At 41.6% G+C, this 17,129-nt stretch overlaps 1 protein-coding gene across 2 annotated transcripts; it reads right to left on the bottom strand.

Annotated features, from left to right (window-relative positions):
• Positions 1 to 1,715: 1,715 nt before the first annotated feature.
• On the bottom strand, positions 1,716 to 16,011 carry LOC125351348 (vomeronasal type-2 receptor 1-like). Of its 2 annotated transcripts, none has more exons than XM_048346026.1 (6): positions 15,764 to 16,011; positions 12,936 to 13,227; positions 9,889 to 10,752; positions 8,935 to 9,162; positions 4,773 to 4,896; positions 1,716 to 2,698 (listed from the first exon to the last, which is right to left on the bottom strand). In XM_048346026.1, exons 1-6 carry the CDS (start codon positions 16,009 to 16,011, stop codon positions 1,716 to 1,718), a joined length of 2,739 nt encoding a protein of 912 aa, XP_048201983.1. The 2 variants fall into 2 exon arrangements, with proteins under 2 accessions (XP_048201983.1, XP_048201986.1); XM_048346029.1 differs by having other exon boundaries at positions 12,936 to 13,244; positions 15,778 to 15,900.
• Positions 16,012 to 17,129: the final 1,118 nt, after the last annotated feature.

Genomic DNA, 17,129 nt, shown 5'->3' with positions numbered 1-17,129 from the left:
AGTCTTCGGAGATGGGGAGGGGCAAAGGTGCTCATCCAGAACACCCTGAGGGACCATTGGATTTGTAACAAATGTGCCCACTTTCTAGCTCTTGCGAACCTTCATATACACTCCAGTTTGGAGCGTAGGAAGCTCATCCCCTTTATCTGGTTTGGAATAGTCCTCCTGTACAATCTGTTGGGTTCCTGACACATTTACCCTGCTAGGTTGGAAATCATAGTCCACTTTCTGCTCCAACAACCCAGCATGCATCTCCACCTAGGCAGTTCACTGAGATTCAAGAAATACTGCCGCTCTCCTGAGGGCAGCCCTCTTTCTGACCTATCAGATTTCGAGAGCCAAATAGTCACATGCATCCTGATTTGTCAGCCATTAAACCCATTCTTTTTTCCATAGTGTGGTTTTTTGTTACACTTAAATAATATGTATGGGTACCTTTTCAGATTACTTACGCACGTTTTCTATTGTTGGCACAGCGAAGGGTTTTGTCGAAGGCTTTGAAAATTGTCCCAGAATGAAGGAACGTTACAGTGATGGCAGAGATTGGATAAGAATAAGAAGGCCACTCTCTGCTGCAGCTGCTTCCCTTGGAGGATTGGAAAAAGGCACAAAGGTATTTTTTTTGCTACTTTACCCATTGTATTCTGAGGGACTTGTGAATGTATTCTGAAATTTATATTCCTCTAAATAGCTACTTTTTTGCCATTTCATACCTTGACTTACAGAGTTTTGATATATCCATGTCTGTGCTGGCTTCACATGTCATATCAATAACTTGAAAATAATTGTGTCTAATTCCACTTGCATCTCTCTGAGAATCTGTGGGAGACAATACATTAAGGAAGTGGAGAAGTCTCATTTAACTGACCCTGTAGAAGTTTCATATTTCAGTCTAAAAATATCTAACATTTCCTCATGGGACTCCAATTCCAGTTAATTCTGTGTGATCAGAGGGCAGACAGTTATCATTGAATTTGTTGCTTAAATAAATCTCTGGCCTTCGGATACCAGCTGTGGCTCACTATTAGCTTTTCTACCATCTGGGTCCTGCTGTATGATCAGTTTCACTGCTGTCGTGACATCTATGTCACTTGTCACTTTGTCCTCATTTTTCAGGAATATATTGAAGCTCACACTTTACTGTATTCCCCTGGAGGGAAGCCTGGGAGGGAAGGGCTGCCTCCCCTTGGAGGAACTTGTCTCCTATCATAATGGGTTTAAGGAACCCAATGGTGTTGGTATTTCAGTTCCTCCAATATTCTCTCAACTCCCTGCTCCAAGGGAAACTATGAAATGTAGTTCTTTCTTCCATCAGAGAGCTCTCTATTTTGGAAGATACATGAACAGGATACAGAGCAGAATGTGGTTTTTGGTTCTTGCATGGTGAAGGTTAACTCCCAGTCAGAAATGCATTGTTTAAAACCAAAATCATATCATGACCTAATTTTTTCTCCATCAATTTAGATGAATTGTCTCATCTTTCTCTACAAAAGAACCCTAATAGAATGTTTGGATGAAACAGTTCATCATATCAGTAGCAAGAGATCTTCTAATTCATGCTAAATGGAATGGTGAAGAATGAGATTGCATTGACCCTGCTACGACTATCTCACTAGAGCCCAGACCTCCGTATTACCTATGGCACTGTCAGATGCCACAACCACAACCCCAAAGCAAGCCACCCTGCAGCCTTGAAGGCCAGTGTCCCTCCAGCGCTAGTCATCCAGAACTGTGGACACGGTGGTATCATTCCGCTCACTGCTCACAGAAGCCGAAGTCAGCTGGATGCTCTTATCCACAGTGGGCACTCTTCCCCCAACTGTCTCAGCCGTGTTCCTCTTCGGCCTCAGCAAAATAATGAAGCACTTGGGAGCAAATATACAGCCCAACAAACCGTAGCTGGATGCCAAGATGGCAAAGATTTCCACGGCCACTTTGAATTTGCCTTTGGTGCTCAAGTAGGCGGGGACAAAAGAGATCCAGATGATGAAAAAGGCCAGCATCCCAAAAGTGATGCATTTGCCTTCGTAATAATTATCTGGCAACTGGCGAGCCACAAAGCTGGTGAGAAAGCACAGGAAGGCCAGCAAGACGTCGATGCCAAACACGACGCACAAAAACTCGATAGAACCCTCGTTGCACTCCAGAATGATCTTGATCACCTGAGACTCCATGTTCTTGTACACCCTCGGGGGCCTCAGCAGCAAGTAGGCGATGCACAGGCTGAGCTCCACCAGCATAGACAGGAACACGATGAGCTTGCGGATCACGGGGTGCATGGAGAGAAGCCGAGTCTTGGAGACAGAAATCCTGTAGGCCAGGAAGAGCGAGATGGTCTTTCCGAGAATGGAGGAGAGGCAAAGCGCGAAGCCCAGGGCCAGGGTGACCTGCCGGGCCCTGCAGGACCATTGGTAGGGCTTGCCGATGAAGAGCAGAGAGGACAGCACGGTGATGAGGAGCGCGACCTGGATGAGGAAGCTCAGCTCCCGGTCGTTGGCCTGTACCAGGGGAGTGCACCTGTACAGCACATACACCACGGTGACCGCCAGCACCGCCAGGGCCCCCAGGACGGACAGAATGACCAGGGTGAAGCCCAGGGCCTCGTCGTATGCGAGGAATTCCACCTCTTTGAGCACGCACTTGCTCTTGTCTTCATTGGACCAGTAGTCCTCCCCACACTGTGTGCACTCCCTCTCCCCTGGGGAAGGAACGAGAGAGATCACTGTTGGGAGTCCGGTGATTCTACTTGGTTTGGAACAGCCAAAGACTGACAGTGGGAAATATTGTGTAATGTATCAAAATTGTAATGTATAAAATTACTGTAAGGGAGCTGGGAATATGGCCTAGTGGTAAAGTGCTTATGTAGCATGCATGAAGCCCTGGGTTCGATTCCTCAGCACCACATATATAGAAAAGGCCGGAAGTGGCACTGTGGCTCAAGTGGCAGAGTGCTAGCCTTGAGAAAAAAGAAGCCAGGGACAGTGCTCAGGCCCTGAGTTCAAGCCCCCAGACTGGCAAATAAAAAATTATTTTAAAATATGCAACATTGTATAGATTGTTCCTTTATTTTAGCCTTTCCTTTTCTTATCTTTCTAGGAATGTTCTTCTTCTAAGCCAGGACATCCATGAGTATGGCAATTGAATGTATTGAGTGACACTATCAATTGTATTGGGACTTGGGTTAGGTTAACTAAAACACTCATAGTTCAAGTTGTGTATTAGCATCACTCTCTTCAGAGAGAATTTTGTCCTGACTTAGTCTTTTCCTTCTACAATTATCAGGTACAGATTTTGGGAATGAGGTGTGAATGATTGAGAAGTCTATAAACAGAAACAGTTACTCTGTTTCATTTTCCTGAGGCCATTTTGGTGCATGACCTGCCTATAAGAGAAGTTACATATAAGAAAAAAACTGTTTGAGATGAATTTATGGTAGATTATGAAATATCTCATTAATATTCTTTGAAGAATTCAAGTAAAGATATGAATTCCTTTTTTAATGATATCTGAGAAAGGACCTACACTTTTTTTGGATGTAATTCTCTACAGATACTGGGACAAATAAAGTCCTGGGGTTTTTGGGTTGCATTTTGTTTTTTGGTTGGGCACTTTTTGGACAATTTAACATAGATAAAACTGTCTATTATAAACTAGTGGCTGTGGCTCACACCTGTAATCCTTGCAAGGGATGAGGCTGAGATCTGAGGATTGCAGTTCAAGCCACCCTGGGCAGGAAAAGTCCATGAGGCTCTTATGTCCAATTAACCCCCAAAAGGCCAGAAGTGGACCTGTGGCTCAAGTTGTAGAGGACTAGCCTTGAGCAAAACAGCTCAGGCATAGTACCCAGGTCCTGAGTTCAGGCCCCAGCATGGACACACACACACACACACACACACACACACACACACACACACCCCGTTCTACATTTTCTACTGTTGGTCGTTTGTCAAGAAATATGTACAGTTGTGTTACTTTTATTAAAACATAAAAAATAGACTTCCTTCTACATGCTTTATATGAGTATGTACTCTGCATAAGGAAAATTCTGGTAACAATAAACAGCAAATTAGCTGTGGTTAAGAATTCATTGAACAGTGGCTATAGAATTCATATACATTAGTATTCATGATGACTTATGGCCTTAAATTTAACAATGTTCTTCCAAGTTAAAATAAACATCCTATTACTAATGTTTAACATATTTCAGAAGCAAATAAGTTAAAGACATTTTTGAGTACAATTATCTAAATTTACATCATACATTTTGTTTTGTATTATACTTACTAACTAACTTGATTGCTGTAGGGCTTTTCTAACTTCTAAGAGCTTTAGAAATTAATGTCAATGTTATAGTTTATTTTTGGCTGATAGAAGAGTTTAGACACTAAAGGCTTTATGCTTGCTCTCTTTGCTTTTTTGCTCATAGCTGGTTCTCTAACACTTGATCCTTATTTCCAGTTCAGGTTTTTGCCAGCTAATTGGAGATAGAGTCTCCAGGACTTTTGCTTCTGAGATCTTTGAACCATACTTTTTTAGAACTCAGCCTCCCAAATAGCTAGAATTGTAAGCATCAGCCACTGGTACCCAGCAATATTATGTTGTTATGTTTTGTCTTTTTAAATAGTACTCAGAGCCTTCAATAATTTGATGGATTTTTGTGATGTCTGTTACACATTATTCATGTCTTTTTAGAAAAAGTTCTCCAACAATCTCTGACAGCATATGTTTAATTGAATTGCAATTTAATGTCAAGAGAAAATAAACATCTCTACCTGGTTTTTCTGACACATGTCCATCAGCACATGGAATGCAATCAAAACAGCAGATAGGTTTCCCATGACGAATCCCCTTACGGGTTCCAGGACGACACACATCTGTGCACACCGAATAGGGAATCTGGCAAAGACAAGTGCAAAGATTTTCATCTTGCATCCTTCAATTATGCCATTGTGGAACTGAGGAAGTTCCCATCTGGATTTCTGTGACACTCTGCGCTCAGTTGGGAAATCTAAGAAAGCTTGAAAGAAAATCACACTGTAGGGAGAGTAAAGAAGACTTCCTGAAGCTGAATCTTGTGGATGTTTCCAGAAATGCAAAACAGATTTTTGGAATCCAGGCCAGATTCTGTGCGTTTGGGACTCTGCAGAAGGGACAAGTTGACAAGTAGGTTCCAGTTACCGGGAGTACCTGTCACCCAAAGAATCACCTTCAGGACCTGGAAAAGTATTTCTTCTCAGCAAAGCCATCCAAATTTAGAGAGCCAAGGGTCAGACGAAAAGCCAACTGAGCATTCGAGGCCCTGATTTCAAGCACAAGTACCAGCAGAGAGGGAAAAAAAATGGAAGAAAGAGTTGCTCTTTGAAAAGATAAATAATATAGACCAATGTTTAGCCAATCTGACTCCAAGGAGGAGGAGAAAGACCTGTCTAAGTAAAATTAGAGATGAAAATCACAATCTGCATAAACACCACTGAAATTTTTTTTCAATAAATACTTGCAAACTGAATTCAACAACATAAAGAACATAAGAAAGACTGTATGTACCTCACTATAATACAAGCTATGTATGACAAGCCTCCCTCATGTTGAATTGGGAGAAACCAACAGCATTCCCCCAAAATCAGGAACAAGATAGCAGTCTATTTCTTCTACTCCTATTCAATACACTACTGAACTTCCTCAGCAGACAGCAAGGCAAGAGGAATAAAAGAGATCCTCACAAGCAAGGAAGAAGTCAAATCATCTCCAGGTGCCCAGGAGATGATACTCACTTATCTAAAGGACTCTAAGTAAACACCTTAAAACATTGAGGACTGTAAGGTGATGGGATAAAAAGTCACCAATCAGTACTTTCCTATCTACCGACAGTGAACAGGCTGAGAAAAAATATCAGTAGAATTCCACTAAAAAATGGCTTGAAAAAAGAATATACCCAGGAAAAAACTTTAACCATCAGGGAGGTAAAAAAACAAAACAAAACTCTACATTGAAAACTATAAAATGTTGAGAAAGGAAATTGAAGAAGACACACTGGAAGATAGAAAGCTCTCCCATGTTCATGGGCAAAACCAGTACCATGAAAATGGTTATATTGCCAAAGCAATCTATGTACTTAATGCAATATCTATCAAACTATCTAATTCATTCTTCACAGAACTAGAAAAATCAATCGTTAGAGTAAATGGAAGAAGAAAAGACCCTGAAGAGCCAAAGCAATCTTGATTTAAAAAATGCTGTTGTATCACAATACTATATCTCAAACCATACAACAGAACTTTAGGACAGGATAGCATGGGACTGACACAAAACAGAAGACCTAAAAATAAACACATGCAGCTGTAACATCTGAGTTTTGAAAAAAGTAGCCCAGAACTTAATTTGAGAATAGACTGGCTATTGAACTGATAATGCTGGAAAATCTGGAGATCAGCTTGCAAAGACTGAAACTAGGTTTATATCTCTTGCCTTGTATTAATATCAATTCAGAGTAGATGGAGATTCTACATAAAACCTGAAGCCTTGAAATAGTTGTAGGAGAGGATAGGGAACACACCAGAACATACATGCCCAGCTAGAGAAAGCACTAGGACATATCAGCACAGGTAGAGAAAACACTAGAAAGAAGATACCTGCACAGGTAGTCTCTTCTTGAATATAATTTCACCATTCAGCAAATAAGGTCGTGGAGTGGCAAATGGGATTTCTTTTAAACAAAAAGAGATATATACATAAACTTTCACTGGATTGTGTGTATGCCCACACACATCTTTGTAATTGTGGGCTGCTATGTCTGTCTGGGCACTGAGGGGGAAGGAGAGTGTAAGATGGTGAACAGTACTGAAAGACATTGCATCTGTGAGTGAAGACAGAAGCATTAAACTCAGTGAAAGCTATTATTTCAGTCCTTGTTAATTTTTTTTTTCTGTAGCAATTTTACTATGCAGATCTTGTGAACCATCCTTTGAACTTACTTGTGGTCTGTTACCACTACTAAATGACAACTCCGAGAGGCAGGTGTTATGATTCCCCAGTTCCTATGTGTACGTAGCAGTATGTTTAGAAATGTTTGCACAAGGGCTGGGGATATAGCCTAGTGGCAAGAGTGCCTGCCTCGGATACACGAGGCCCTAGGTTCGATTCCCCAGCACCACATATACAGAAAACGGCCAGAAGCGGCGCTGTGGCTCAAGTGGCAGAGTGCTAGCCTTGAGCGGGAAGAAGCCAGGGACAGTGCTCAGGCCCTGAGTCCAAGGCCCAGGACTGGCCAAAAAAAAAAAAAAAAAAAAAAAAAGAAATGTTTGCACAACACATTTCATCAGATGGTAAGTACTTGGGGGCAGTAAAGTTTTTTGTAGTGCTATTAGTAAAATGTCTATCATATTTATGTTGAAATATATTTGAAGCAAGTAAAAAGATTCTGCACTAGAAAAAAATAATCAGAGTCCACAGACAACTCTTCATCTGCCAACAGATTAATATCTAGTATATGAAAAGCTCAAAATAATCCCCTTACATAATCCAGTTAATAAATGAGCCAACAAATTGAACAGACCATTCTCAGTAAATATACAAAAAGCTGTTTACCACCCACAGTCATAAAAGTAATGAAAATCAAAATACACTGTCAGTCCTATCATGATTGCTCTCATCAAGAATTCTAATAACGGGCTGGGGATATAGCCTAGTGGCAAGAGTGCCTGCCTCGGATACACGAGGCCCTAGGTTCGATTCCCCAGCACCACATATACAGAAAATGGCCAGAAGCGGCGCTGTGGCTCAAGTGGCAGAGTGCTAGCCTTGAGCGGGAAGAAGCAAGGGACAGTGCTCAGGCCCAGAGTCCAAGGCCCAGGACTGGCCAAAAAAAAAAAAAAAAAAAAAAAAAAAAAAAAAGAATTCTAATAACAACTGCTACTTGTTCAGATATGTTCTCATTTTCCCTGCCTTTGCATATGTGTTCTAGTACTTTCTCTACACATGCAGATATCTTCTAGTGTTTATTCTACCTGCGGCCAATATGCGAGGGAAAGCAATCCTTAGACAGTATTGGTGGGGATTGCTACTTTGGAAATCAATATGGAAACTGTTTATGAAACTAAACTCAAGCTGCTGTATATTCTTGGATGTATACTCAACTGAATTTAAGGCACCGTAAAGAGTTTCTGTAGACCATATTTATTGCATCACTGTTCACAACAGTCAAGCCCAGGTGCCTATCACTAGGTAAATGGATTAGAAAAGTGTGGCATACATGTAGAAGAGAGTATTCAGCTGAAGAGAAGAATGAAATTATATCATTTGCAGGAAAATGGATGACACCAAGATAATCATATTCAACGACAGGCACCAGCCTCAGACAATGACCACATGCTTTATCTCATTTGAGGAATGTAGGTTGTAAAAATAGAGGGATGGGCCTGGTGCCGGTAGTTCAAAGCTGTAATCCTAACTACACAGGAGGCTGAGAATTGAGGATCAAGGTTTAAAGCCAGCCTGAGCAGCAAACTCCATAAGACTCTTATCTCCATCAAAAAGCTGGAAGTGGAGTTGTGATTCAAGTGGTAGAACGCCAGAGCCTTGAGTGAAAAAGCTAAGGGACAGTGCCCAGGCTCTGAGTTCAAGGCCCAGTACTGGAACAAAATAATAGAGGAACATGAGTGGGAAAACGAGGCTTTTGGGAGGATGTAGAAGGAAAAAGTTGAAGGGGAAACGTGAAGGTGCTGGGAGGGGATTTCAACCTGATTATATTGTATGCCTAATGAAACTCATGATAAAAGCACATCGAAAGAATTTCAAAGGAGCATCAGAAAGGATGAAGAAAATAGCAATATTATATCAAAGCACATTATATGCATGTATGAAAATATTCAGTGAAACTTAGTAATATATGCCTGTTTAAGGAAAAATCAGTAGTGAGGAGAAAAATTATAAACTAACCCTTGATGATTCTGTGTTCCAAAATATTGGTGACTCTTTTTTGAGGCTGAGTTCATACTTAGAGTCTCTGAAGACATATTCTCCAAGCTTTACGAAGACAACTTCTCCACTATCTAATTGCCAGTTTAAAATATCATATTGTCCTTCTTTTATATCTCCACTTTCATCAAACGCTATTTTCCTTCCATCATGTGTTGTAAATTTAATTTCACGCATAAGCTCTGTCAGCTACAAAACAGGGGAAATTCAAATCATAAGTTGTCACTTGTGTAGAAAGTAGAATTTTGTGAAGAAAACAGTTTCAGATTTATTTAATTCACAGGACTGGGCTTTTTCTTTCTGTATGTATGTGAGAATTCAAACTTGAGGGATGTTTTCCAAACAGATGTGGTGTAAGTGTAAAGTGCACATTGGATCACAAAGACTTACCTTAAAAAGAAATGTGTTAAATACCAAATTAATATTCATACTTTGATGGGTGATCACGCCTTACATGGAGAGTCATGCAGATCTTTTTTCTTTTTAATTCCTGCTGGTTAAAATGTAGACCTACTAGCCCCAAGAACTGACCTTAGAATAAGTGTGCGAGCCTGGTATTGTGGACGGTGAAGTGAGAAGATAAAGGAATAGAGGTCCCCAACCTCTTCTTTCTGTCTCACAGTGCACACTTTAAATTTCTATTATGCCCATGAAAAAAAACAACAAAAACCAACACAAAAAATAATCTTGTGTAAGACACCATCTTAGGTGCTTTTCTATATTTACAAAAATCCTAATGATAATTCTCTTAACAATTAAGAACTGAAGATGTTTGTTTAAGTTACAGGGGAGCCCTTTGCTTTTAGTTGGTCATAATATGAAAACATCTACTAGGTACCGGAGCCACCGAATATATTCAATGGCATGGGTTCTCGTAATTTTCAAACGATATCAAGAGATGACACAATGACTTACTTCTTGTGGATCAAAAGTAGGTATACGTGCACACGGGTAGTCTGGCCCATTTTCTTCTTCACATCTGCTGAACCCATCCAGGGCGTAAGCCATAGCATACACAGCTTGTCTGACATTGTTTGTAATTCTCAGCTGAGACACATCCAGGTAGGTATTATTAAGCTCTTCCAGCCTCTCCTCCCCAGTACACAACCGATCAGACATGGCCTCCAGGCGGTCCTCTTTCCCGGTCATATTCACTCGGTGGTCCAGATTGTAAGGCACGCTGCTGTTGGGCCAAGTACAGTTAAATGCTGTCTGCCAGAATTCAATCGTCAGGACGTTATCTGGATCCTTGCTGGGATGCACGTCATAGAGGAATTCTCTCAACCCTGGGATGTCAGTTCTTGGTATTGCAAACCCAATGCTGCCACCAAAATAGGGGAAGTATTCCGGCTTGGCCACGAGGGCCGAGGTAATCCACGCTTCGCTTGCTATCCACGTCCTGTCAGTTATGTTGTGGTGCACCATCTCCAGCACAAAGGGACTGAGGTCCAGGTCAGAGGCATAAAGCACAATGACTTTGGCAGAGGAGTCTTTAATCGCATTCACAGCCTTTTGCATTTTCTCATTGGAATAGACTTTGGGGATGGTTTCAGAGAATGCGACGCAGAGATTGGCACTTTCCAAGTGTTCTTTTAAAACTTTTACTCCATATTTTCCATAATCATCATCAGTTGCGATAGTGCCCACCCACACCCAGCCAAAGTGCTGAATAAGTTTCACCATGGCTTGAGACTGGATATTATCGCTGGCTATTGTGCGAAAATAACTTGGAAACTGGAATTCATCACTAAGAAGTGAGCAAGTAGAGGCATAGCCCACCTAAAATTGAAAATAATCATGGAGTTATTAGAAAGAAAAGTTAGGTCATAAGTGACACAATTTCAGCTTGTATCTAGTAAGAGAGTGAGGATTTAAGAGCTCATCCTTTATAAACACTTTGTTTACTGCACAGCCGTACCTCCGAACACCTCTTTCCAGTCACTGGTTGAGGGCTGTGGACACTTTGGTCCCTGCCAGTCCTTTTCCTGCCCACCCAAAGGGCTTAGGAAGGGTAATTATGACGATGAGGATATTCACCAGGCTGTCACCTGCTCTTTCCTTTCTCCTGGAAACAAAGTGACTCCCTTGAGCCCACCACCCAGGGCTTCCTCTCCCATCCCAAATCTCCTGCTTCCAGATGACACAGGAAGCGATGCAGAATCCATTTTGTTCCACTCTTCCTCTCCCCTTCCCTCCCTCCCTCCCTCATTCTATCCCTCCCTCTCCATTACTTTCTTTCCTTCTCCCGTTTCCCTTCTCTCCTCTGACAGAACTTCAGAGCATGTCAGTCCTAGCTTGAGAAAGATGCCAGGACGCACCCCTTTAGTATCGGATTTAAGCCATGCTCTCCAGCGTATCTCGTGCCGGCCGTCACGTTTAACTCACACACCTGGATAAGTGAACGGGGATTTTATATCCTCAAGTGATGATTGGTCCTTATGTAGATTCTCCATCTTTTAGATCTCAAGAATGGAGATTAGATGAGTATGAGTTACTCAGCATTTTACCACACTGCTGCTGTAGCTGACCACTTAACCTCACCAACTCTACCACAAGGAACATATGTCACCTTCTCTCTTGTCCTAGCTAATGTCACTAATGAGCCACCCCCTTCTACAGTATAATTCCATAGCTTAGCAACTGTCATTTCCTTCAAAACTAGTCCCGTGTTTTCTTTCACCTGCCTCTTGTATCCTTGCTCCATGGGGTGAAGATTCTATTTCAGAACCACACGAACAGTAAGAAAGAGCTTGTTTAAGAATCAAGGACACCTCATTTTGAATTCCTTTTTAGCAGTTTGCCAGTGTGAGATCTTAGGTAAGTTTCCTACCTTTTCTGACCCCCGAATTCCCTAATGTGACATTTAAGCAATGATTGGGAGGGTGCTGAATTTAGGAATTGCTACTTCTGACGCGAAATTGTATTTCACATGCATCGATTTACCCATCTCTTCAGGATTACTCCATGGTGTTAGGGGAGAAAACCTTTGTAAAGTTTTCTAGCCTGTGTTTTAACCATCGTTGTGGGTTGAGTAGAAGACAGGACTTACAACATTCAGAGTTGGGCTGAGCTGACCATGTAGCAAAATGCTGGACAGAATCAACCTTTTCTCAGTTCTTATCTTCAGTATTTCCCCTTATTCCTGTTTGCAATTCTCTAATAAATACCTTACAAATCGACATGGCTGGGGAGGTAGCTCAGAGATAGGGTACTTGCCTGGAATGGGATTTGATATTTGATCCCCAACCCTGCTCCGCCACCCCACACCCAGGGTAAAAGAACAATCTTAAAAAACTATTCCAATTATTCTTCCCCTACTTTAGTAGCACAAATAAGTTTAATCACTACTCACATTATTAAGCCCTACATTTTGACTCTAATGACCAACCCTTGGAAATAATTATAGATATTTATTTCTATTTACTTAATAATTCTTTCTAATTTCATCTACTTTATGAGGGAATGTGTCATTCTCAACTTTCAACATATATTTTTTAATGTTAAGCTCTCCCAAACTGCTTTTATAAAAAAGACTTTCTAGGATTATACCAGAATGGCAATGACGAACCTTTACGGTTCTGAATAATTACCACTAATAAACATAAACGTATCACATGTACAGTGCCATCTGTTGATCAATCAACAAGTATTTTACCAGTGATCTGCAGAGTGTTGCTGAGTGTTTTGCCTATGGATAGCCAAGGTATATATAAATCACTGGACGACCACCTGGTCATTGAAACAGGACCCCAAGGACAGAATCTCAGTCAAGTCCCACTAGGCAGTAATTCATACCTGCTGACTGGACACAGGACCTGGGGTAGCATCCTCACCAGTACTCCTGCTTGCCTCTGTAGCTAAGCCCACCCTCCCCTCAGCTCCTTTCCCCTCAGTTTCTTTCAAGTTCCACACGCACAGGTTCTGTTTGTGTAAGATAAAAGCAGCACAATATCCTGAGATACCTGAGGCAAATAATATAGTCCTAGAACTCTTGAAGCAGCGATCGATAAGGCTGAGCCTCCTGATCCAACAATTCCTGCCAGATAGGCCCCAGTGCTGTTTCTCAAGTTGGGTCTGTTTTCTTCCTGCCCCGTGAGCATTACCAAAGCGGACTCCATTGCTTTGGAAACGGTGCAACAAGTATCAAAGATCTGATAGCCCAGAGTGTGCTTGGGTAAAATGTCCTTCCTCTGATTGATCTCCTGGATCGTGTGGATCATGGCTTTCATCCAGCGGAATCCCCGGAAGTTGAACCTGGAAAGGAAATCACTCTTGTAAGGCTCAGTGGGCAGGGCTCGGAGGGCAGGAAGCATTTTGCCAGAACGTCAGCAAGCTCCTCAGTTTTCTGAGCTTGCTCATGCTTCATCCCTGATGTTACAAAGTTGAAAGATTCAATTATGACTTGTACTAATTGTGACAGAATGTATTAGGAAGGAACTTTTTTATGTTGTTGGTGGTGGTTATGGGGCTTGAACTCGGGGCCTGGGCGCTACCCCTGAGCTCTTTTGCTCAAGGTTAGTGCTCTATCACTTTGAGCCCCAGTGCTACTTCCTGTTTTCTGGTTGTTAATTGGAGATAAAAGCCTCATGGACTTTCCTGGATGGGCTGGTTTCAGACAGTGATCCTCAGATCCCAGCTAGCCTTACAGGCCTGAGGCACCAGCTCCCAGATACCTGGCTGGGAAGGAACTTCTTGTTTCCTTTCACGACTGGGCATGTGGCTTAGTGGTACAGTGCTTGCTTAGCATTCATAAAGCCCTGGGTTTGATTCCTCAGTACCACATAATTTTTTAAAAAGGAATAATACAATTATATTTAATGTTTTTTTCCTCTGTGTGTCTTATGGGCTGTAGTATTGTCAGATGCAGATGTATCTTTTCACAGAAACATTTTTCTATTTCAGAATCTCTCTACAAAAGCAGACATCCAGTGATCCTCAAGACCTATTCTCCTTATTTGCTGGAAGTCCCTCCTAAAATTTCTTACCTCTCTTCTGTTACTTTGTCTTGTTTTCTTCTGGACACTGATTATAATTATAAAAAACACTTTTTATAGAAGTATCATTACATACTACTTTATATACTTAAAACCGTACATTAAGTTATGCATGCATTGACTTTAGTGACACAATTTTTTCCTGTCATAGGTTGACAGAGATTATTGATGATGTCTATTTGCAATAAATTTATCAATTCAGTGAAAGTATGTTGAATCTATGGGCATGTTCCCATCATTATATAATTATAATTAAAGAAATTTTGTAGAAATTGAATATAATACTAAGTGAGATGGGTAGTATGCAAAGTGATTTCCATAAGTGAAACTTCATATTATATATATATACATATATAAATATATATGAATATGTGCAGAAGGACCTACAGGAATTCTCTATAATGAATACAGATCAGCTACTGCAAGGGTTGGGCTTGGGATAACTTTGTTTTCACTCACTCCCTTTCATCACAATATCCACAGTGTTATTGCAGAGTATGTGCCCTTTTTCCTCAAAAATGTTTCTAAATCTTAATCTTTGTGCAAATTGACCTAGACAAGAATGAATATACTACCTATTACAGTTCATTGTCTTTTCCAGCCCTGAGCAAAAGTTAAAAATAGCAAGTTTCCTTTTATATACTTTAACTGATAACCAGGTAAAATAGTATTTTCTAAAATTATGAATTTCTGAGTTCCCCACAAAGGATTGTTAAAGGTTGGGTGGGTAGAGACAGAAAAACTCGTGACTATTATTAATGAAATAGAACCATGATGATTCTTAAGAAATATACTGAAAAATTAAAAATCCAAGTAGTAACCAGTCACATAATTGATTTGGAAAATTCTGAAATGGTAAGGGAATTATTTTTAATGAGATGTGCTTATCACCAGTGTTTCAGTCATATACTATAGAAAGAGTTATATGTGTCTAGGCTTTTCTATAAACACAACTATTGGAATAGAATATAACTTTAATGTGTTCTAGTTAAAAGTGGAGAACAAATCAATACATTTTATTATATAAATCAGAACAACACACTAAGACAGGCGCTGATTTCTTGCTTCATGTCACTCTGAGGGTAGAAATGAAGGCTTTTGTGATAAATAATGCACTGACTCTCCAACAAAGCACATGTATGAAGCGACCTTTCCCTCCTATTTGCTTTACCCTAAAAATGGAAAACAATTCAAAAGGAAGGACCCATTGTCATCCTTTATACAAAGGAAAGTTGATTCCTCCCTCCAGAAGCATCTCAGAACACAATGAAATAAGATGAAAGACAAGAAGTTATAGTCAGTGATTTTTGTTTTTGGTGTTGGGATGGAAGTAGGGTCTCATGGATGCTTGGTAGCCTCTGTACACAGAGCCTTTGTAAAGAGATTGTGCCTAAGTTGCACTTAAAACGAGAGTGATCGTACACCTCCATGGTACTGAAACATAAGCCAAAATATCCCACGGAAAAATGGGGACTTTACTGTGGTCAGCAGCTACCTTAGCCAGGACAGCCGAGCGGCCACACTACGGAATGGTGCCCAGCGCGGCTCAAAGGTGAATGCAAGCACAAGTCAGCACTGACTCTGCTTCACGGGGTCTGGGATGCAGAGCCACAGTCAGCCTCCTGTCAAGTTCCCAGGCGCTGCTGCTGCTGCTGCCGCCTGTGACCCCCGGCTCTGAGGAGCCTGAGTCCCTAGGCAAACTCAGGCAGAAGGATCCCTGCAGCTGGAGACTCAGGCCCTGCCCACCAGTGCTCACCGCACCTGCAATTGATGGAGAAGACTTGAACACGGCTTACCCTTCGCATTTGGCTGATACTGGCTCCAAAATAGACTCGTCTACTGGGATGGTCCTGGAGTGAATAGGAAACAGACCTCCAATGACAACGGAATGGTTTTTGGCATCCACATAGCCATTCAAATCAAACTTGCCCATCAACTTGCAGGTCACTTCCTCTTCCTCTTCCTCTTCCATGCCTTCAATGGGCATGTCAGCCCGTACACACAGAAAAAGTCCCAGAACCAGGCATATCCTTCTGCTGGCCATCTCAGTGAGAGTGAGCAAGGTGAGTGTGTTGAATTCACAGGTGTTTTAATGAGGCTCCTGGATGGAGCGTCACAGGGTGGCTCTTCCCCGTGGGCTTGGCTTGCTGCTACTTGCTGCATAATTGTCACGTGTGCCACACAGCCTCTCGGTCACTGACAATTTATGCATCCGGACTAGCAGAGTAATTCTGACAAGAGCTCCTGCAATTCCTGTCATGATCAGCAAGAATCCTCCATGAGCTATTAATGGGGTTCAGCTCCCCAGGGCCATTTCCCTTGTAGGTCTGCCCCTTTCACGGTTCTCAATTCTACCCTCATTCGTTGTCACCTCCACAACCCACGGGGGAGCTTCTCTGTCCTCAAAGTGAGGCAGAGCTTTCTGCTTGTTGACAGTGAACCAAAGAGGTGACCATGGGCTCGTTGTTTTCTTTATAAAATATTTTAAGTATAAAACATAGGATTTTAAGAGAGTGTCATTTTGATTATGGTCTACAATTTCCTTAGTGTGGTGGTGAGAAATTCATCTTGTGCCTGTGCCCCAGTTTTCTCAGCAATGATGACGACATGCCACTTAGAAACTTTGGGTGAGTTCATAACAGTTAATTCACAATTTTCCTCACCACCTCCTTTTGCTTCCCTGCCAGATGAGGCTTTGTGCTGGGCTCACTGTGCGGGTTCTCTCAGGACCCATTTTTTTTGCCTTCCTCCTCCCTCTTTTCCTCTCCCTTCCCCTTCCTAGTCCTTCCTCCTCTCCCGTCCTCTTCCCTTCCCTCCCCTCTCCTCCTCTTCCTCTCTGCTCTCTTTTTTTTCTTCTTGTCATACTGAAATTTAGACTCAAGATCTTGTGAATGATGTGCAAAATCTAGTTAGCTGCATCTTGAGCCCTTTCATTCTCAATTTCTTGCTTGGCCCTCCTCAGAAACATCCACAGATCTTTTGCTCAGGGTCATTTTTTTTTTTATCTTGATTCCCACTCTGGATTTCTGCCCCTCCTAGAGAGAACTCTCTCTCTATAATAATTCAAGTGGTACTCAGGAGGGATAAGTACCAAGAGATAGAAGAGAGAAGGGAGTAACGATGATTGCAGTAGATTATTGGTGTGTATGAAAATGGAATTAT

This window comes from Perognathus longimembris, chromosome 5 (genome assembly GCF_023159225.1).
Source record: "Perognathus longimembris pacificus isolate PPM17 chromosome 5, ASM2315922v1, whole genome shotgun sequence".
NCBI classification, from domain to species: domain Eukaryota; kingdom Metazoa; phylum Chordata; class Mammalia; order Rodentia; family Heteromyidae; genus Perognathus; species Perognathus longimembris.
The sequence above is the reverse complement of the archived record's forward strand: the minus strand, read 5'-3'. Positions and strand labels throughout refer to the sequence as shown.